This window comes from Myotis nattereri (genome assembly GCF_964212035.1).
Source record: "Myotis nattereri genome assembly, chromosome: 18".
Lineage (NCBI taxonomy): Eukaryota > Metazoa > Chordata > Mammalia > Chiroptera > Vespertilionidae > Myotis > Myotis nattereri.
In genome coordinates this window covers 8,353,674-8,375,799 of record NC_138093.1, presented here as the reverse complement: position 1 = coordinate 8,375,799, position 22,126 = coordinate 8,353,674, and the positions used below count along the sequence as shown (strand labels likewise).

The following is a 22,126-nucleotide window of genomic DNA, read 5'->3' as shown; positions in this document are numbered from 1 at the left end:
GTGAAAGATGTCTGAGATTTTTCTGCCTATGTTTTTGTGTACTGGCTTTTGATGGAAAGTGTACTTGTGATTTGCATTTGAAAAATGTTTGAAATCTGTTTCTTAAATCTGAGAACTCCTTTTCTGCTCAAGTCATAAATATTGGTGTACTGAAGGATACTGTCCTTGATCCTACTTCTCATCCTATATAATAAAAGGCTAATATGCAAATCAACCAAACAGTGGAACGACTGGTTGCTATGATATGAACTGACCACCAGGAGGCAGACACTCAATGCTGGAGCTGCCCCCTGGTGGTCAGTGTGCTCCCACAGGAGCAGCGTCGCTCAGTCAGAAGTCAGGCTCACATCTGGCGAGCGTAGCAGTGGTGGTGGGAACCTCTCCTGCCTCTGAGGCAACGCTAGGGATGTCCGACTGATGGCTCCCGGACTGCAAGAGGGTGCAGGCCAGGCTGTGGGATCCCCGCGCGCCCCAACCAGGTGCACGAATTTCATTCACTGGGCCTCTAGTTAATTGTAACTGCTTCAGATTGAACTACTTACAATGCTGGTGGTTCCCTCTGGAACTATAAACACATTCTATATAAAACTTATTACATTCTGGCTAAGATTACTTTCCCCTCATTTTGAGTAATTGTGTAATTGTCCATGAATTACTAACACCGTCGTCATACAGTCATCATGAAGTCATTTGGTTTTGCCTCTAAATTATCCTCCATATATCTATATAGTTCAGTCTCTTATTTTGTGACTAATGAACCAGCCTTTTAACTAGAGAGCTAGTTTAGCCTAGGTTTTAAGAGGAAGGGTATATTCAGACATCATGGTTTCAGATCTTGGCCCTTCTCTCAACTCCTGTTTACATTGCCATATGATCTTGAGAATGTTACTTGAGCTCTGAACCTTAATTTCCTCATCTTTGAAATGGTGATAGTAATTGAACTTACTTTAAGAGGTGTTTGAGGACTCAGTGAACTAATACATATAAATTTCTCAATAAGTACTGATGGGTCTTACAGTAAAACTTTGTATTAATGCAGATTTAAATATAATTTGATCATGATTATCTCCTCATTCTCAAACAGGCAGGTTAAAATTCTTACTGGAGTGAGGGCAGAAGTACTGGGTAGAGGAAGGTTGGGTTGGAAAACATCAGAGAAGAGATCTGGGTGGCAGAGGTCCCAATGGTCTTCTGAGCCAATTTTTATGAATCAAGTGGGAAAAATGGCACCAACTAATAAGAGATTCCTGGAATTCCTTAGAACAACAGCTTCAGCCTGGTATCAAACTACAGTCTTAGTTCATGTTAGTCTTAGTTTGGCTGGCTAAGAAAGCTTATGCAATTATTTTACTTTCCAACAGAGAACTCCTTTTCTGCTCAAGTCATAAATATTGGTGTACTGAAGGATACTGTCCTTGATCCTATTCCCCCTCATTAATTATAATTAACGAGTGGAAATAATAATAATAATAAAAAAAATTCTCTATTTTATGCAGTTGAATTTTGGGGCCTCACTTATTTTGTTAAGGCAGGGTTTTACCTATTTTCTAAAATTAATTGATTATTATTTTTTTAAAATATATTTTATTGATTTCTTACAGAGAGGAAGGGAGAGGGATAGAGAGCCAGAAACATCCATGAGAGAGAAACATGGATCAGCTGCCTCCTGCACGCCCCCCACTGGGGATGTGCCCGCAACCAAGGTACATGCCCTTGACTGGAATCGAACCCGGGACCCTTGAGTCCGCAGGCCGAAGCTTTATCCACTGAGCTAAACCGGTTCTGGCTAATTGATTATTTTTAATCCTCACCCAAGGACATGCTTAGAGAGAGGAAGGGAGAGAGAGAAAAACATCAATGTGATTGGCTGCCTTCCATGTGTCCCAACTGGGGATCGAACCCACAACCCAGGTTTGTACCCTGACTGGGAATCAAACTGGCAAACTTCCAGTATATAGTTGTTGCTCAACCACTGAGCAACACCAACTGGTCCAGACTACCTTATTTTTAATCTTTTATCTCAATTTCCTCTTCATGTTGTAGTTAGAATTTTTTTTTAAGCTGAAATTGAATTAGAATAAATTATTGTAGTTTGATATTTTAATTTCATGTATTTTCCACTTCCAAAATTAATATATATATTTACTTTTAGCTCATACATATTTATTATTGATGTCTTTGTTAATTATTTTTGAAATTTCGCTTCAAAATATTTTTCCACATTCTTAAATACTAGTGGCCCAGTGCATGGATTCATGCACATTGAAAGGAAATTAATTAGAAGAAGTATTTTGATATGCTATTCGCCCTTTATAATAGAAGTGCCAGGTCGGTCACTTAGCCTTTTACATGCGCCAGCAAGAGCTTTATATGTGTTGTGCATGTGCGAGTCAGTGTTTATTATTTTTAAATTGCCTGTGTGCGTCATATGCACCGGTTGGACGGATGTACCATTGGTCACTTAGCCTTTTATTTTTATACACACACACACATACATAAACATATATATGTATATATATATATATATATGAGATTAGGTTGAACTGTATAAAACTGCTGTATTTGCAGGTCTGAAGTGGTCTACTATTGGCAGATTTATATGGTCCAACTTAATGCTTCATTAGTTATAACAATGGTTCTGTTATATGTCTGAAAAGTTAATTTCCTTTTACACTGGAGTAATAGTTTTATCAGGATATAGATTGCTAGGTTGGCTGTTATTTTCTCTAAAAGCTTTGAAAAGATTGCCTGCTATCTTTTGGCATTGTTTTTTTACTGATGAGGTAGTTCTGTTGTTAGTCTTGATTGTGTTCTTCTATTAGCAGTTATGAAGAGTTTTTGCTCCATCTTTGGTTTGTTTAGGTGTGGATTTATTTTTAATTATCCTGCTCAGGAATTGGATTGCGATTTGAGAACTCATTTATTCAGTTTTGAAATTCTTGGTCATTATCTCTTGATAAAGCATCTCTGCCTCCTTTCCTTCATGAACTTCTAGAACTTCTGATTGACACGTGCTGGGCTTTCTCATTCAGTTATTTAGCTTTCTTCTTGTTTGTAGTTTTCATCTCTCCTTATCTCTGCATGGTGTAAAAAGTAAAATTTATATACTAGTCTTGGAACCTCTCTTGAAAAGTAAGGATTGTGCCGAAACCGGTTTGGCTCTGTGGCCTGCGGACTGAAAGGTCCCAGGTTCGATTCCGGTCAAGGGCATGTACCTGGGTTGCGGGCACATCCCCAGTGGGAGATGTGCAGGAGGCGACTGATCGATGGTTCTCTTTCATCGATGTTTCTGACTCTCTATCTCTCTCCTTTCCTCTTTGTAAAAAATCAATAAAATATATTTAAAAAAAAAAAAAAAGAAAAGTAAGGATTGTGTCATTTATGCTATATCCTCAAATTTATGGCTGATACGTAGTAATCAGTTTGTTGTGTTGACTGTGGTGCTATTTTTTAATTGTTAACTTTAACATCTGTATGTTACCTCAGCAGGTTTATCTGTTTTTACAGATGCTGGAGCGATAGCAGGTTAAGGGACAGATGATCTTTCTTATTACCACACTAGCATGAATTCATGTAGTTCTGAACTAAGTCAGAATTTATAAGATGATAGATTGTATATTTCAGTTGCTGCTGTAACAAAATTGCCATAAACTTGGGGCCTTAATACAACACATTTTATTTTCTTACTGGTCTGGAGGCTAAAAGTTTGAATCAGTTTTACTGGGCTGAAGTCAGAGTGTCTTGCAGAGTCTGTGTCAGCAGCTCTGGCTCTTTCTGGTGGCTCTGAGGAAAGAGTCTGTTTCTTTGTGTTGTTTAGCCACAATTGAAGTTACCTGTATTTCGTGGCTTGTGGCTCCATCTCGAAAGCTTCCATTATCAGTTGCCTTCTTTTTTATAATCTAATCTTCCTCTGCCTCCCTCTTACAAGATCACTTGTGATGGCATTTAGGGCCCATCCAATAATCCAGGACAGCATTTCCATCTCAAGAGCCTTAATTTAATCAGCTGTATAAGTGACGCTGACAGGTTTTCCAAGGAGTAGGACTTAGATATCTTTTGGAAAACACATGTTGTAATAAAGATTCACCTTTAAACTTTTTGCATATTAACGATTGTTTTTCTCTTCCTAAGTAGGGTATCATTTTTTCCCAATGGAATAATTCAGTGGCTTATTTTACTCAGCCCTTAATGCTCATTTCTTTGGTCTTGTCTGTGACATATTGAATGACTAGTTTTCATATGGGCAACATGCAGTTTTTCTTACTTTTTTCTGAAAAATATTTCTTAATGTTATTTTATATTGTAGTTGGTGTGATACGGTGCCCAGTATGCCGCCAAGAATGCAGACAGATAGACCTTGTGGATAATTATTTTGTGAAAGATACATCTGAAGCTCCTAGCAGTTCTGATGAGAAATCAGAACAGGTATGCTTCTCAATTTTTCTTTATATTTCTATCTTGATATCAAAATGTAAATTACTAGAAAAGCATGTTTGGGTTGTTACATAAATTAGGCTAGTTCTGCTATAGTTACATCTTTCAAATTGAAAATAAAGGGTATCTTTATTCTATACCCTCGCAGATCTGGCTCAATGAGACAAGATCATTACTGAAAAATTGAAATATTTTATAGATTTTGTTTCTGAGACTTAGGTTTTATCCACTGAGTGTTTGATCTGGAAGGAGAGGATCTCATTAAAGATAAATGGATAATAAAATAATTTTATTCTAGGTACGTAAATTAATATATGTAACTTGGAAGCAAGTTAGGAAGTTTACACCTTTTTATTTTGTGGATCTATATTTTGTAAATCTAATGTAGCTTAGTATTTATTTCCTCTTTTAGGTCTGCACTAGTTGTGAAGACAATGCAAGTGCAGTTGGCTTTTGTGTAGAATGTGGGGAGTGGCTATGTAAGACATGTATTGAAGCACATCAAAGAGTGAAATTCACTAAAGATCACTTGATCAGGAAGAAAGAAGATGTCTCAGGTAAGAGAGAAGCAATTTTAATGATTACTATTAATCTCCCTCTTTTGCCCTTATATCATTTCTGCATATTCTTTATAAGCTTTGGATACCAGTATCGATAAGAATTTAGAAAGTTAGACAAAAATTTTCTTTAGTTTAAAAATACATGTTTTATTTTACTACAGAGTCTGTTGGAGCATCTGGTCAGCGCCCTGTTTTCTGCCCTGTACACAAACAAGAACAGTTGAAACTTTTCTGTGAAACATGTGACAGATTGACATGTAGAGACTGTCAGCTATTGGAACACAAAGAACATAGGTACAGTCATAATTGCTTATCAAGAAATATTATAAAAAGTTCTTTAAAAATTCTTATTTACTTTTCCTAAAGCAAGTATGTATTCCACAAATTTCTTTGTTAGCATTTTAATTCTCACTTTTGTATATTTCTTTTTTTTATATATATATTTTTATTGATTTTTTTTTAAAATATATTTTATTGATTTTTTACAGAGAGGAAGAGAGAGAAATAGAGAGTTAGAAACATCGATGAGAGAGAAACATCGATCAGCTGCCTCCTGCACATCCCCCACTGGGGAAGTGCCCACAACCCAGGTACATGCCCCTGACCGGAATCGAACCTGGGACCTTTCAGTCCGCAGGCCGATGCTCTATCCACTGAGCCAAACCGGTTTCGGCTTTTATTGATTTTTTATAGAGAGGAAGGGAGAGAGATAGAGAGTCAGAAACATCGATGAGAGAGAAACATCGATCAGCCGCCTCCCGCACATTTCCCACTGGGGATGTGCCTGCAACCCAGGCACATGCCCTTGACCGGAATCGAACCTAGGACCCTTCAGTCCGCAGGCCGATGCTCTATCCACTGAGCCAAACCGGTTTTGGCTGTATATTTCTTAAATCAGGACGTTTTTGATAAATTAATGGTTTTCACATTCATACCTAATAATTTTATGATTTGTTAAAAATTCAGCGGTTCTCAACCTGTGGGTCGCAACCCCTTTGGCAGTCAAACGACCCCCTTTCACAGGGGTCGCCTAAGACCATCCTGCATATCAGATATTTACATTACGATTCATAACAGTAACACCATTACAGTTATGAAGTAGCAACGGAAATAATTTTGTGGTTGGGTCACAACATGAGGAACTGTATTTAAAGGGCCAGAAGGTTGAGAACCACTGCATTATATGGATTTGGGTTTGTAAGAATGGAATTGTATTTCTTTGTTTGCTCTGCCTTGGTTCAGATACACATTTTTTCAAGTACTGTGTTATTTAGGCTATGAGCTGTGATCTAAAAAGGTAATATTCCCATGGGTATGGATAAATGATACCTATTTTAACGTTAAAGCATAAATAAACTGATTTCATTTTAGATATACAATTTGCAGAAAAATCAGGACTTTATAAGCATCTAAGTAGCATAGTTACTAATTCTTTAATACATATCTTAGTATTTTAACCCGTTATAACCTTAGAATTCAGTAGTATTTACTTATCACCAGTCTGTAACATCCTAACTGTTCTAGAATGTACTGAAATTTCTTGTCCGTTATATAACAAAATCCTGTAGTAAATTTCCCTGTTGATATGACATCTATTTATTACAGTTAAAAAGATGGTCTTGCTTACCCATACAGAATTTTCTAAAGTATTTTCTTAAAACAGTTCAGCTGAATTGGAAATAGGTTTTATGAATCTCCTGTCATAAAAGAGTAGGCCAAGTTGGATCAACCACACTTTAATCTGTTTTTTAACTGTAAGATGTCTTAGAGGTTTTAATTTGTTAGATTCATTGGAATTCATTTAGAATTCTCCTAAAAAGGAGGTGATATATTAATTCATAGTTTGTGCCACACTTTTCTGAATTCACACCAATTACCCATGAAGTGTTGGTACTAGTATCATGACTGTTTTAAGGGAGAGGGAGTCTGTTCCCAAAAAGTTTTAGTAATGTGTACACGGTCTCACTGTTAGTGGTAGAACCAGAATTTGAATAAAGTGGTCAGACTCCAGATCTATTTTAGTTCATATGCTTATTTTCTCCCATATGGTATATAGAACCTAGAATACAGTATGTAGAATCCCTCAAAGCTAATCATATATATAATGCCCTTTCTTCTTTCCTAAGGCTGCACTTATGTTCTACAGAACATTTGATTAGAAATGTACTTAAAATGTTTATATCCTAATTTGTTCCAGTATGTTTCATCTTACCTGAAGGTTGGCTAATATTTTACTTGAGGTTACTAATCTTGTGCCTGCCTTTACCTCAGGGCCAAATCTTACCTTTGATTATTTTGTAATAATCTCAGTAAGATACTAGATTACTTTCTCTCAGCCTCAGTTAGATCTTTGAGAAATCTTAGATTTCTTAGGCTTTTAAAATTAATGACAGAATTCAAAAAGAACAAGAAGATGGCATCCTTTTCCTCATGAAAGAATAGCTTCCACTGCCCCTCTGTCAAAGTTTAGCCTTGATCCTTCCCCTTTCTTTGTCATTTTCCTTGATAAAGGAAAATATACCAGGTCCTATTATCTGTTGAATGCTTTTCCCCTTTTCTTTAGTTCACACTTCACCTTTCCTCGATAGACTATTGCAGAACCCATGTCATTGGAATTAAAAACCTCCGTTCAGCACATTTCTAACTGGTCTCCTTGTTTAGAAGTTTATCTTGTTAAATTCATCTGTCCATATTGCTGCAAGGGTTATTTTGGTAAGATAGGGAGTTGCCCCCCTCCCCACCCTTCTTTAAAAGACCCCTTCAGTGGTCCCCCATAGTCAAAGTTGAAAGTGTTCAATATTGAATACTTCATTGAGTCTTACCCAAAATTGTTCTCTTCATCATCTGTATGAAGTTAGGAAACAGCCCACAAGACCACCCTTGCTTCTGATGCCAACTGCAGAGTTCAAAAAACCCAAATATAGGAGACAGCAGCATGCAATTCAGCTCATTGATATGATTTGCTGTTGCCTTCTTCAGTTAGAGTGGTAGCTTTCCAGACAGAATGTGCCTTCACCTTGGCACTGCCATCCATAAACGAAGCAGCTCTCCGTTGGTTAATAGCTGTTTATAGAGCACCACTTGTGGGATCATAGGATTCAGCAGCTCCTCGGGTGGTTCCAAAGTCATACTTAAGGGGAAAGAGGCTGGGCACCTGCTCATAAAAACCATAAATACATCTTTGCATCCTCCTTGTTGCATGTTTGTGCACAAACAGTTTCTGTGTATACAGAACTCCTTTAGGCTCTGCCTTCCTTATTAGAGTGCTCCTTCATCATCCAAGGCATTATGGGCATTTCAGGTTTCAGGGTTATTTTATGTTCTTAAGTCATAGAGTCAGTCTCAAGTAATGCCTAATGGCAAGCCAGTAATTTTCTCTTACATGGCGTATATCTTACCACAGCACCCAGGAATTTTCTGGTCCAAAATCCCAGTGGTTGCTGCTGAGTAGCACTGATAGGCTTTTTTTTTTAATGGCATCCACTACTGCCTGCTGACCCTCCATGCCCATGGCCATCATTGTCTCCTCTCTTCAACCTCTCAGACCTCATCTGGCTGAGGGACCTTTCAGAAGATCAGTCCCCATCTCACTGTGTCAAGCTGGGAGTGCTGGGTCCCCTGCATCAAACCACATTGTGAGGCTCTTCTCCTTCCCCTCGTCCATCTACCTCTTTCATGCTCTTGCCCAAATTCCTGTTGGGTACAGCCACCCTAAGGAGCTTTTGACTTGAAGCATCCCCTAGTCTAGGTCCATAAACTCCTGCAGACCCATCTGGATGGATCCACCATGCCAGGATTCCCCAGTTCCAATCCAAGGAGGGAAGCAAGAACATGTGGCATGACTGCTTCCACACACCTTTCTTCTCCTCTTCACGTATCCTCCAGAGCCTGAAGAGCTGGGCTTTGCTTCCTTAACGGGGAAATTTAAGCTGCTGCTGCTGCTGCTGCTGCTGCTGCTCCTCCTCCTCCTCCTCCTCCTTCTCCTCCTCCTCCTCCTCCTCCTCCTCCTCCTCCTCCTCCTCCTCGTCCTTGTCCTCTTCCTCCCCCCCTTTTATTTTTATTTATTTTGTTGAAAGTATTACATATGTCCCCCTTTCCCCCCCCCATTGACCCCTCTAGCCCACCCCCATCCCCCCTATACTCCAGTTTGCGCAATCTCTGTTGCTGATACTTACAAAATCGTTCCGAGTGTGGATCATAGGGCCCCAAATGCATCTGGAAATAGACTACTTTTTGTAATTCAGACAAGGCCTGCCCTTCATTCAAATACGAATGACCTTCTTTGGGGTGGTTGTATTGATTAGTACTAGTAATATTACCAGATGTGGTAATATTCAAAATTCAAATATACCAACCAAATGTTGGGCTTCTTGTTTAGTTTTAAAGGTGGTTGGCAAAAACTGTATTTGTTACCTGTGGAATGTCAAGGCTATTCTGCCTAGGTTATTCCTAAGAATTTCACCAGTTTGGGCGAGTACTTGGACCTTTGCTGGATTTATTAAAAGCCTTTGTTGGTCGTGTGTGTCTCCATTGCATTTAAGTCAGTCCTACCTTCATCCTTATTTTCTGATATTATCATGATATCAATACAGTGAATTATTATTCTTAGAACCTGCATGAAGTCTAAATCCCTTGTAACCAAATTATACCAGTAAACTGGTGAATTGAAATAACCCTGTGGCAGTACAGTAAATGTAAGTTGGGATCCTTGCACAGGAAGGAAAATTGCTGTTGGCATATTTGTGAGATTGAGGCAGAGAAGAATACATTTTTGGGAATCAATCACTGAGTACCTTGTTCCTTTAGCCTGCTGTATGTATTTTTGTAGTGTTGAAACCATATCAGGGACTGCTGATGCTATGGTGGCACTACTTCATTAAAGCTTTAATAGTGTGTTAGTCTTGATGAGCCATCCACTTCTTCACAGGCTGCACAAGGTTATTGTAACAGGGAATTCATTGGTACCAGCACTTTAGCTTCTAATTTGTTATTAAAGTGGTAATCTCTTTTTGTCCACCAGGTGTATCCTATATTGTCTCAAGTTAATAACTTCTGTCGGCTCAGACATTTCTTTATGGTCTTCTGGTTCTTAAAAAGGAAAGCAGCTTTAGAACTTAATGACATTTTGTACCTTAAAACGTTACATGGTTTCTAGTTAAACCATGGGGTTATCCCTCCTTACTCTAATAGTTCTCCTCACAGTAAATGAACAAAGAAAAGTATAGACTTATAAATATCAAGAAGTCACCAATGAAGATTTCAGTTACTTTCTAAAAAACCAGAAAATTGAATATCTAGTGATTCTGATATTTGACTTGGTTGAGTTGAATGAACTACAATCCGAGGGTAAAGGAGATAGAAAGGAAGTCACTCTAGAGGTAATAGGTATTGCAAAAGTTGGGCTTTTTCTTTGAATAAATAAAATCAAAGGCTCTGAACTTGGGGATATTAGGTCTAAATGGAGGGTGGGGATGAGGAATTTGGCCAAATTGTAAAGATTAAGATTAAATCTGCACACTAAACTGGGACTTTCACTTCCCCCAACTTGATTCCAGATTACCAGTAGTGATACTTTCCTATTTTACTATTTCTCTTTATTCATTCCCCTTTCTGGAAATAGAGGCCTTTTAACTCTCTGGAGAAAGTGAATGATCAAAAGAAGCCTCTATATGTTGACATTTGGGGATCATTTCTAATTAAAAAGATTGCCTTACAGTGAAGTTCACCAGCTCATAAGTTCTATTTCTCACACATGATTTTAAACAGTTTTTTATTGTTTTTAATTATTTTAAAAATTAAATCCTCTCCCAAAGAGTGAGGATATTTTTCCTATTGATTTTTAGAGAGAGTGGAAGGGAGGGGGAGGGAGAAGAGAGAAAGAGGGAGAGGAAGAGGAAAAAGAGAAACATAGATGTGAGAGAGACACACCTACTGGTTGCCTCCCACACACTATCCAATCCATGTCCATGCCCTTGACCAGGAATTGAACCCGAGCCCCCCCTGATGCGCAGGCCAGCGTCTAACCACTGAACACACTGGCCAGGGCTCTAAGCAGTTTTTAAATGTATTTAAATAAGAATGGATGGAAGCATCATCTCACATTTGGAGAGAGCCATTGTCATATGCCATACATTTTGAGATATGTTGAGAATTCTCAACTCCTGTCTCTCTTGTCTGCCAATATAGAGACTGGAAAAGTTGAGTTATCTTTCTCAGCATTCCTGGCATTAGGGTAGCTCTGATCCACAGTTTATGGCCATAAAACAGAAGTGGAATTCTGCTTTGTGAGTGATTTTCAGAAAGCTTTTGCCTTCCTGATGAAAGGGACAAATGTTGCAGGTGTCAGCCTTTTTTAGCCTTTCCTTTCTTGAATTTGGTTGTGATGCCTGGAACTGGGACACCATTATATGCCTATCTCTCTATAAAGCCAATTTCTCCACTAACACACTTAGATTCCATCTCGTGTTATCTCGCCAAGGACATTGCTTCAGCAGTTTGTCCTTTTCTGCTGATGTCAGTTTTTCAGTCTAGTAGTTATTCCTATCAGTATTTCCATATTCTGCCACTTTTTCTATCTTTAAAAATAAAGAAAATACAAAACCTTTTCTTCAACCTACTTTTCCTGCCAACAGCTGTTCCTATGCCTCTTTGCAGCGAAATTTTTTGTTTTTAAATATATTTTTATTTATTTCAGAGAGGGAGAGAGAGATAGAAGCATCAATAATGTGAGAATCATTGATTGGCTGCCTCCTGCATGCCCCTACTGGGGATCAAGCCTGCAACCCGGGCATATGCCCTTGACCAGAATTGAACATGGGACCCTTTAGCCTTCAAGCCGATGCTCTACCCACTGAGCCAAACCAGCTAGGGCTGCAGCAAAACTTTTAGAAAGTATGCTTATATTTGAAGAGAGCCATTTCTACTGTCCCATTTCCTCTTAAATATGTACACACTTGACAGCATTCTACCTAAATTTTTTTTCAAGGTCACCAATACCATTGCTTTACTAAATCTAGAGGTCATTTCTTTTTTTTAAATATATTTTATTGATTTTTTATAGAGAGGAAGGGAGAGGGATAGAGAGTTAGAAACATCGATGAGAGAGAAACATCGATCAGCTGCCTCCTGCACACTCCCTACTGGGGATGTGCCCGCAACCAAGGTACATGCCCTTGACCGGAATCAAACCTGGGACCCTTGAGTCCGCAGGCTGACACTCTATCCACTGAGCCAAACCGGTTAGGGCTAGAGGTCATTTCTTGGTAATCATCTAAATACTATATATATCAGCAACATTTGACATGGTTGATAATTCCCCTAAATACATTTTACTTACTTGGCTACGAGGAGACCACATTTTTGTAGTTTTCTTTTACTACACTGATTACTTCTCAGTCTCATTTGCTTACCTTCCTGGTCCATTATTTACAGCTACAGTCATGTGGCCTTAAATAATATCCATATGCTGATGATGTCCACATTTATGTATTTCTCAATATTCTGTACTTTCAGATGTATCTATTCTACAGACTGTAACAACGCTACTTGAGTGTCTACTTTATCAAATATATTTAAAATTGAACTGGTCATCTTCTCCAAAACTTATTCACTGGCAGGCTTGCCCATCTCCATTTGTGGCCAGTGCATTGTTTTTTTCTCCTGTTGTATAGGTCAGATATCCTGGCACCATCCTTGACTCCACTGTGTTTTCATACCCAAATCCAAACTTTTGATAATACTTGATCTGGGGATCAAGCCTGCAACCTGGGCATGTGTCCTGACTGGGAATCGAACTGTGACCTCCTGGTTCATAGACCTACGCTCAACCACTGAGCCATGTGGGCCAGGCTGATTCCACCTTTTATTCACAGAGTCCCGAGGGCCTACCTAGAATAGGACAGATGGTCTCTGACTTACAATGGTTCGACTTACAATATATTATTTTGATCCACTGATACGTGGTGTGATAGTCTCTTGTAATGCTGAGCAGTGGCAGTGATGTGATTTTGGCCAGCTGTAGGCTAATGTAAGTGTTCTGAGCTCTTTTAAGGTAGGCGAGGCTAAGCTGTGATGTTCAGTAGGTTAGCTGTGTTAAATGCATTTTTGACAAGATATTTTCAGCTTATAATGGGCTTATCAGATCATAACCCCATCGTAAGTTGAACATCTGTATTTGACACAGATTTAGACATTTCATTCACTAGAAGATATTAATTAATTTAGATATAAGGAAAAAAGATAATAAAGTTACCTGAATATAGAAATTATCAATTCTATGTGTGTCGTTTCATAAAAACCAGTTTTAAGTTATATAAATAGTTGAGGGCCCTTTGCTCTATCTCTTAATTGGAAGCCCTTTCTCTTTTAACTGGAATGTTTTAATCCTGTTGCATATAATGTAATGATCAATATGGTTAGGTTTAAGTTTGCCATTTACTTTTCATATTTTTTTCTTTTGCACTTTGTTCTATTGTGTTTTTTTTTTAAAAAAAGATATTTTTATTGATTTCAGAGAGGAAGGAAGAGGAAGAGAGAGATAGAAACATCAGTGATGAGAAAGAATCATTAATCGCTGCCTCCTGCACGCCCCCCACTTGGGACTGAGCCTGCAACCCGGGCATGTGCCCTTGACCTCCTGGTTCGTAGGTCGATGCTCAACCACTGAGCCACGCTGTCAGGGCTATGTTGTTTCTTTCCTGATATCTTTTAAGTTAAAGCTTTTTTTGGTATTTCATTTTATATCCAGTTTTGGCTTTTTAAATTATACCTCTTAATTATTTTTCATGATTGCGTTAGGGCTAATGATATGCAGCTTTAACTTACAGTCTACTTAAAATATTGTACTGTTTACCACTTCACAAATATAGTAACCTTATGAAAGAATATAGGTTATCAAACCCTTATCCTTTGTACTAATGCCATATCAGTTATTCATACATACGTTATAAACTTTACCATACAATACTTAAAAAAAAGAAAGGTATCTTTGAAGGAACTTATGAGAAGGTAAAACAAAAGCCCAGTCTTTTATATTTACCCATTTATTCCTTCCTATATGTGAGTTACCATCTCTTATGATGCTTCTTTGTACTGAAGTATATTCTTTAGCATTTCTTGTTTTGCAGTTCTGCTGGGAATGAATACTTTCAGTTTCTGTTCACTGGAATATCCTCAGTTTAGGAGGATGTTTGCACTAGTTATAGAATTCTGGGTTGACATTTTTTTCCCTTCAAATTTAAAACTGTCATTACTTTTTATTCTGGCCTTTTTTTGTTTTTAATGATATTTGCGGCTGCTTTTAAGATTTTCTCTTTTTCTTTGGTCTTCACCATTTGACTATGATGTTTTTAGGTATGTATTCCATTCTATAGATTGTGTCTGTGGTTCTCAGAGCTTCTGTATCTGTAAGTTTATGGCTTTTATCAAATTTGGGAAGTTGACCGTTATTCAAAAAATTTCCCCCCGCTTCTTGCTGTCTTGTGGGGCTCCAAGCACACATATGTTAAACTGTTCGACTTTGTCAAATAGGTCTCTGAGACTTTGTTCATTTTCTTTCAATCTATTCTTTCTTCTTCAGACTTTAAAACTTCTTATTTGTATTCATTTTCACTAACCCTGTCTTCAGCCATCACCCATTTGCTGCCACGCCCATCCAGTGAATTATTTCAATTATTGTACTTTTTTAGAATTTCCACTTACTCCTTTTTTTAATAGTTTCCATTTTTTTTCTGCTGAGCTTTCCCATCAGTCCACTTGTTAAGAACCTGTTTTCATTTATTTTGAAAAAGTGTATGATAGCCCATTTAAAATCTTAGCTTAATAGAACATCTGGACTATCTTGTGTCAGTTTTTTTTTTTTTTTGAGTATGTTTTCCTTTGAGTCATCCTTTCCTGTTTCGTTGAATGCCTAGTAAGTTTTTATTGAGATTTGGATATTGTGGGTAATATATTATTGAAACTGGATTCTCCCTCTCTGCAGACTCTTCAATTATTGTTCTAGGGGGCAGTTGAATTACTGGTTGATTGATTACTTTTTTTTTTTTTTTGTAAGCTTGTTTTTACACTTAGTTAGGGATGGTCTGTGGAAAGCCTAAGGTATTTCCCAAGCCTGTAACTTGGTTGAACTTAACTTCTAAGCTCTGTTTCTTGAAAGATCATATGAAGGTTTTGTTTTAGGCTTTGTTAGGACAGGATAGGCCTACGGTAGAAGTTTTTCCACCTATAGTTATTTTCCTTTAAGATGTGGCCTTTCTGGTTTCTTAGGTAGATGCCTGGGAGGTGAACAAAGTCCCTTCCCCCACTGGCTCAGCTGGAATTCTGTCGGCCAGAACTGCTTGGCCTCTGGTTTTTCTTCTTCCATAGTCAACTTTTATAGCAGCCGCAAGACCCTACCCTGTACATGTGTAGCACAGACATTGCACATGGCTTTGTGAGGGATTCACTTACTCCTCAGCCTCTCTCTGCACAGCTCCTTCTGTTCCAGGGCCCTGTTCCATGGATTCCAGGTGCTAGTAGTTCCCAACCCTGGTTTCTGCCTCCTCAGCTCAAAGAAACTTTTGTACTCTGCTTGGTCTCTAGCTCTCTGTGCCAGTTATCATGAAATTGTCTACAGACAGAGAGGCAGGCTGATTGTGTTTCTCTCCAAAGGACTGCCGAGTTTCTCTGAAAAATGAATTTGGCAAAGGTTTCCCAATGACTGAATACAATTGCCTCATATATTTTTGTCTTGTTTTATAGTTTTTGGTGGCAGGGCTAGTGAGGTACCCGTTAACTCTGTCATGGCTGCGAGTGAAAGTTTCCTTAATATTTCCTATCCCCTATTGCAGTTTGTGTACACTAGTATAGTTAGAGAAGGGTATTTGTGGATTATTTTTGAGCATCAATATGGTTTGAGAGTGGTTGCTTAAAACCTGATGTCAGGCATTTTAAAGAGTAAGATGGTTTATAATGGTGGTCCTTTGAATAAAGCAATGTAAGTAACATTTCTCAAAAATATTTTCCTAAAGAAATAGCTTCTTGGAATGTGTCCTTTAAATTAAAAATGGGATGGATTGATGAATATCTGTAAATAAGCTTTAAAGTAGATATTTACAATCTTAGATATATAAGTACCTAGAGCACTTTAAAAGAATACTGATGCCTTTGTGCTACTCCAGACTGGTTAATAAGAACCTTTTATTACATTTTGGACATCAAAATCTTTTTAAAAGTATTTTAAGAATACTGGTAAGTCATCGTAGGTGGTTTTATTTTTTCAGTGAAAGTAGGTAACTACTTTAAGAAGAACCTTTGCCAAATTCGTTTTTGTTTTTTCTGTAAATTCTTCTAAAGTTAAAAAAGCTTTTCAGATGAGATCCAAATAGCTGGTAGAAATGACATAAATTCATATTTGCTGTTAGTCCTCTCAGGGAGCTAGGTTTAGAGCTATGATGACAAATCAAGGTTTCCGATCTACGCATATTGTCTTCATAAGGTACATTTATCATCAGAGAGAGAGCAGCTTGTTTATTGAACTTTTGCTAATATTTGGATTAAAAAAAAAGTCATCCTGAATCAGAACTCTAATGTAAGTGCACTTGAACAGTTTTTAAGCTATTTTTTTAATCTTACAATGTCTTTTCAGGGTTGGGTCAGATGGGGAGGTACTGGTAATTAAAAGTTGCTATTGACGTAATGTATGTGTGGCCAGCATACAATGCTGATCATTTAAGTAAGCTTTCAAGATTTACCTGTGCAGCAGTTCTTCGTGTCCAAAATCTTAATAATTTCCTGTTTAAATGTAGTTTTTGTTTTGGCTTTAAGGTACCAGTTTTTGGAAGAAGCTTTTCAAAACCAGAAAGGTGCAATTGAAAATCTACTAGCTAAGCTTCTTGAGAAGAAGAATTACGTTCATTTTGCAGCTACTCAGGTGCAGAATAGGTAAGTGTTGCCTTAAAACTATAATTTCACTTAAAGGATTATTAAATACAGTGGGTTCAGTTTAAATTTTTAAAAATATATATTAATACTAAGAATATTTAAAAATATTAGTTTTTGGAGGGGTAAATGGTGTAAGTTTGAGTTCGGAGTATAATATTTGTTAAGTAAAATTTAATTGGCCAAATTTTTGAATAGTCTTTTAGGATACATCTTTGACTGTTTTGTAATGAATAAGACTCTAGTCTTTGTAAACCTTAATTAAATATGAAAGATGCAATTAATAATAAGGAATTGAATTATAAATTAAAAAATATAATTCTCACCTGAGGATATGTTTTTATTGATTTATAAAGAGAGAGAAACATTGATGTGAGAGAGAATCATTAATTGGTTGCCTTCTGTACGCACCCTGACTGGGGAACAAACCCACACCTATGTATGTGCTCTGACTGGGAATCAAACCTGCAGCTTTTTGGTGTGTGGGACAATGCTTCAAACAACTGAGCCACCTGGCCAAGGCTGAATTATAAAATTTAACTAGAGACAATGGAAGACACAGGAGAGAGAATATGAAGAGGGTGGACAAATTTATTTTCTCATCTGTAAAACAAACATTAAAAACAGTACTTCTCTTAAAGTATTATTATAAGATGAATATGTAGCACATAGTAAACTCTCAAATTTTTATTGTTGTTATTATTTTTATCAACAACACCATTAGTATTTAAAAAACCCTATTTTGGTTCATTTCTAAGTAACCAAATTTATTGATAAGGCAAATGGGAGTAAGTTTCATAAGTGAATAGATTAACAAAATGGGGGCCCTTAATGTAGGAAGACTAACACTTGGAGCTGGCATAATTAAAACTTGTATATTCCTGGATTTATGAATAGGGTTGATAGATGCTCATTATTCAGATTCACAAATACTAGAACTTTTAGGTACTTTTGGAATATTAAAATTCATTTATGATTATTTAAGATGGCACCTAGTAGATACTAAAAAATATTAAATAGATGAATGAATGAATGGTACATTATATGTTAGAAAATAGAAAATTATATATTGGACAGTAAGGTGGTAGAATTTTCTTCTTAAGTTGCACATACACTGAGTGGCCAGATTATTATGACCGTCCAGATTATTATGACCACCCCATCAGTACAATGAAGTGAATTAGTTATGCAAATAATAATAATAAAACCTTGAGAATATTTGCTGAGGAAGTTTTCAATATTCAGTATTTTTGGAAGTGTCAATGAAGTACTGATGGGGTGGTTATAATAATCTGGCCATTCAGTGTATATGTAGATATACAGACACACTAATCATGGATGGATGGTTCTTATGGATATGTCAGGGTGTTTTGGGTATGTTGATATGTTGTGGGTGATATTGGAGATGATAACTGTCTTATAAATTACAGATAGATGTCCTTTTTAGAGAAAGGACATGAGTTGATTCACATGGCAGTCTGATATTTTTGTCTATATGTTTTATACATATTTTGTATATATGTTTCTGAATTTATGTAGAGAAATAGCGCAAGGAGTTTATGTTTTAAAGGGTTGGGGAGATTGATGATTTCATCTGCAGAAAACTTTTAAACAAAGGTATTAATGATGCTTCTCCGAGACATATTTTTTGATGATCTTTCTCTATTTTTCTTCCTTCACAATTGAACATATAGTAGACATGCTTAAATCCAATGAGAGTCTGACTATGGCTAACTGCTCTCTGCTTTCAGCTTGCTTAATGATTTCAGTCTTTGGCCAAAATCATTGTAAGTTTGAGTCCCATATGTCTTATCATTAGTAATCAGTACTCCCATTTAAAAAAAATGACTTTAAGGACAGAATTGAATAAAATTTTTAAATAAGTGCCCAAACAAGCACTGATATACAGACAAAAGAGAGAAAACTATGTTATTATGATTAAGTGTATTAAAGTCCTCAGATTTGAATTTGGCAAATAAAGATCAATTCAGGATTTGAAAGTGTGGGTTATAGTTTGTACAGAAGTAGAATGAGTTTGAAGGCTTCCTTATGGTTGTTTAATATTTTATTTATTCATATTGGTGGGATTTTCCCCTATTTATTTTGTAAATAAAATATGCAACCAAAACTTTTCTAACCACAGTGGGAGCTTATACCAATTTCTAGAACATCTAACAGCTATTTTAAAAGAATGGATTGAAAATGTTTTATGCCTTTAACTGTATACAATAAGAAACCATTTTGAGAAGATTTGTGAAAGGGGCATATTACAACCTATATTTGAAATGGTTAAGTTAGAAATGAAAATTAATGATTCTAAGCTTAATTCCTATTATTTGAAAAGGTAATTATTGGTTGCAACATTGTTTTTTTGCACATTGTTCTTCAAAAGCATTAAGATTAAATAGAACCAGTGTGCCAGATTTGATACCAGCAATCATTGATGTCAGATATTTGTATATCACATTCATGTCATGGGAACTAATGGAGATTACCATCTAGATTAATAAACTGGCCTTTATGAATTTAATTTAAAATGACTGAATATTTAATCCATTCTTAGTCCATATACATAACTTGCTTGGACCAAAATGAGTGATCAGGTCTGCTGAAACATAAGTAATACATTTTGGCAAAGGTTTAATTTTAATTGCTCGGTTAAGTGCCCAGTTGAATTTCTGTAAGTTGATGATTTAGAGATAAATTGATAACCTAATGATGCATTTCTCTTATTCAGGATAAAAGAAGTAAATGAGACTAACAAACGAGTAGAACAGGAAATAAAAGTGGCCATTTTCACCCTTATCAATGAAATTAATAAGAAAGGAAAATCTCTCTTACAGCAGCTAGAGGTACGGTTCAAAGCCAAAATCAAACAAAAACTGCTTCTATTTATCTTTAGCTGTTTTTTAATGTTTATTGAAAAGTCTCTTAGATTGGTTGGGGGGGAATACAGAAGTAAACTAAAAAAAAATTTTTTTAAATGTTCTATTGATAAATAGACCTTTTTTTGAGGTAGTTACTTTGCACCACAATTTAATAACACTGATTTTAGCTGTATAAATTAGTATTGTCCTCTTAGGAATTAAAGAATTATTATTAAAATGTGATGTAACTGAAGACAAAGCTAACCCATCACATTGTGCCACCTACCCTCCCACCCCCACCTCCCAAATTCTCAATTTAACTTTTACATATATGAATGTATATTGGGAGTCTGCTTGAGTCATTTGCATGTTTCACTTAATTTAAAAAAATATTCCATAGTTTTGCAAAAAGTGCTGCTCATTTTGAAATTTGTAAACTTTATTTATTTGTAAAAGAGATTTTTACTGATTTTTTTTAGAGTGAAAGCAAAGGAAAGGGATAGAGATATAAAAACATCGGTGAAAGAGAAACATCAATTTTCCGCCTCCTGCAACCCCCACTGGGGACTGAGCACACAACCTGGGCATGTTCCCTGACTGGGAATCCAACCTGTGACCCCTTGGTTTATGGGTGGACAATTAACCATTGAGCCACAACGGCTGGGTGAAATTTGTACACTTTAAACTTACTGATAGTTTTGTTATATTAGGTCTTTGTTTTACATATTTGAGATTAATATGTAGATATAAATTTCTAGATGCGAATTCAATCAATTTGTGAGACCCAAATTAAGTTTTAATCAAAGATTCATCATCTTTACTGACTATAGTTGATTGGTTCTCAAAATTTTGTGCTCTTCAGTAGGCTTACATGATATGGGATTATATTTTCTGCACTGTTGAACATATATTTTTTTCCAATGATTTCTAAAGAGAGTGGAAGGGAGGGAGAGCAGAGAGAGAGAGAGTAAGAGATAGAGAGCGCGTGCACGCGAACATTGATGTGAGAGACACATCAATTGGTTGCCTCCTGCACATACCCCTACAGGGGGGCAGAGGTCGAACCTGCAACCCAGGTATGTGCCTTGATTAGGAATCGAAACTGCAGTCCTTTGGTCTGTGGGCCGATGCTCTAACCCAGCAGTTCTCAACCTGTGGGTCTCAACCCTTTTGGAGTCAAACAACCCTTCCACAGGGGTCGCCTAAGACCATCGGAAAACACATATATAATTACATACTGTTTTTGTGATTAATCACTATGCTTTAATTATGTTCAATTTGTAACAATGAAAATACATCCTGCATATCAGATATTTACATGACGATTCATAACAGTAGCAAAATTACAGTTATGAAGTAGCAACGAAAATAATTTTATGGTTGGGGGTCACCACAACATGAGGAACTGTATTAAAGGGTCGCGGCATTAGGAAGGTTGAGAACCGCTGCTCTAACCGCTGACCCACACCAGCCAGGGCTTACAGGAGTATTTTTTGATTACTTCATAAGTATTAACTTCATTACTATTAACCTCAAATTTTCCATAGTAGATGTTTTTCTGTTCTGTTTCTCATAGAGCACTTAGAAATATTAGACACATAATTACATACAAGTGAAAGAAATGATGTCAGTGTAGTTTTATTTCTGAATTTCATCCTTCTATTGAGACACATTGTGAGATTAAAAGTTCTCTAACGCATATTGTTAGAGTTTATGGTCTCTTTCCTGTTACACATCCAGCCAGTTACACTTAACCCTGATAGATTTTTATTTTCAAAAGGACCATGGGAACAGAGAGAGCAGTGGGCATGTAATGATTTTTTATATCTTTTAACTTACTGTAAATACATTTTAACGATAGGTCTAAAATAATGTTTTTAAACCATTTCAAGAACTTTAGTATTAAAAGATGCCTTTTAATTCGAAAGTATACATAAATACCTAATGTTAAATCTGATACACTCTCCTAATGTGCTGATAATTTAAACAATAGATGTTTTCTAGTGTAATATGTTTCTAAATTTGTAAAATAGAGTTTTTCCTAAGTTTTATAAGAGGGATGATTTCCAGGGAAGTTGTCAAACTTCTGTCAGTTGAATATTGTTATTCATTGATTTTATATTATAAAATGGGCAACTTGTTTTCTTAGAGAAAAAAATTGTCTAATAAATCAAGTTGAGTCATTTTTGAACAAAAGAAGAAGAAAAAGTGGTTAAGAGCGAAGTAGATAGGTTGTTTGCTGTGCTGAATGTCAAAGGACATAGGACATCACCTATCCTTTTCGGGAGTTTTACTTCCCAAAAAATCAGTTTATTTTTTTTCTTTGCAGCATTTTCTCCAAATTAGTCT

At 36.5% G+C, this 22,126-nt stretch overlaps 1 protein-coding gene across 2 annotated transcripts in view; it reads left to right on the top strand.

Moving 5' to 3' along the window:
• TRIM33 (tripartite motif containing 33) overlaps window positions 1–22,126 on the top strand; it is a 62,601-nt gene that overhangs the window by 13,457 nt on the left and 27,018 nt on the right. For both annotated transcript variants that reach the window (XM_081112545.1, XM_081112546.1), the window contains exons 2-6: window positions 4,307–4,425; window positions 4,847–4,991; window positions 5,156–5,288; window positions 16,797–16,913; window positions 19,648–19,762. In XM_081112545.1, coding sequence (XP_080968671.1) covers window positions 4,307–4,425; window positions 4,847–4,991; window positions 5,156–5,288; window positions 16,797–16,913; window positions 19,648–19,762 — 629 coding nt within the window. The remainder of the gene's footprint in view (window positions 1–4,306; window positions 4,426–4,846; window positions 4,992–5,155; window positions 5,289–16,796; window positions 16,914–19,647; window positions 19,763–22,126) is intronic.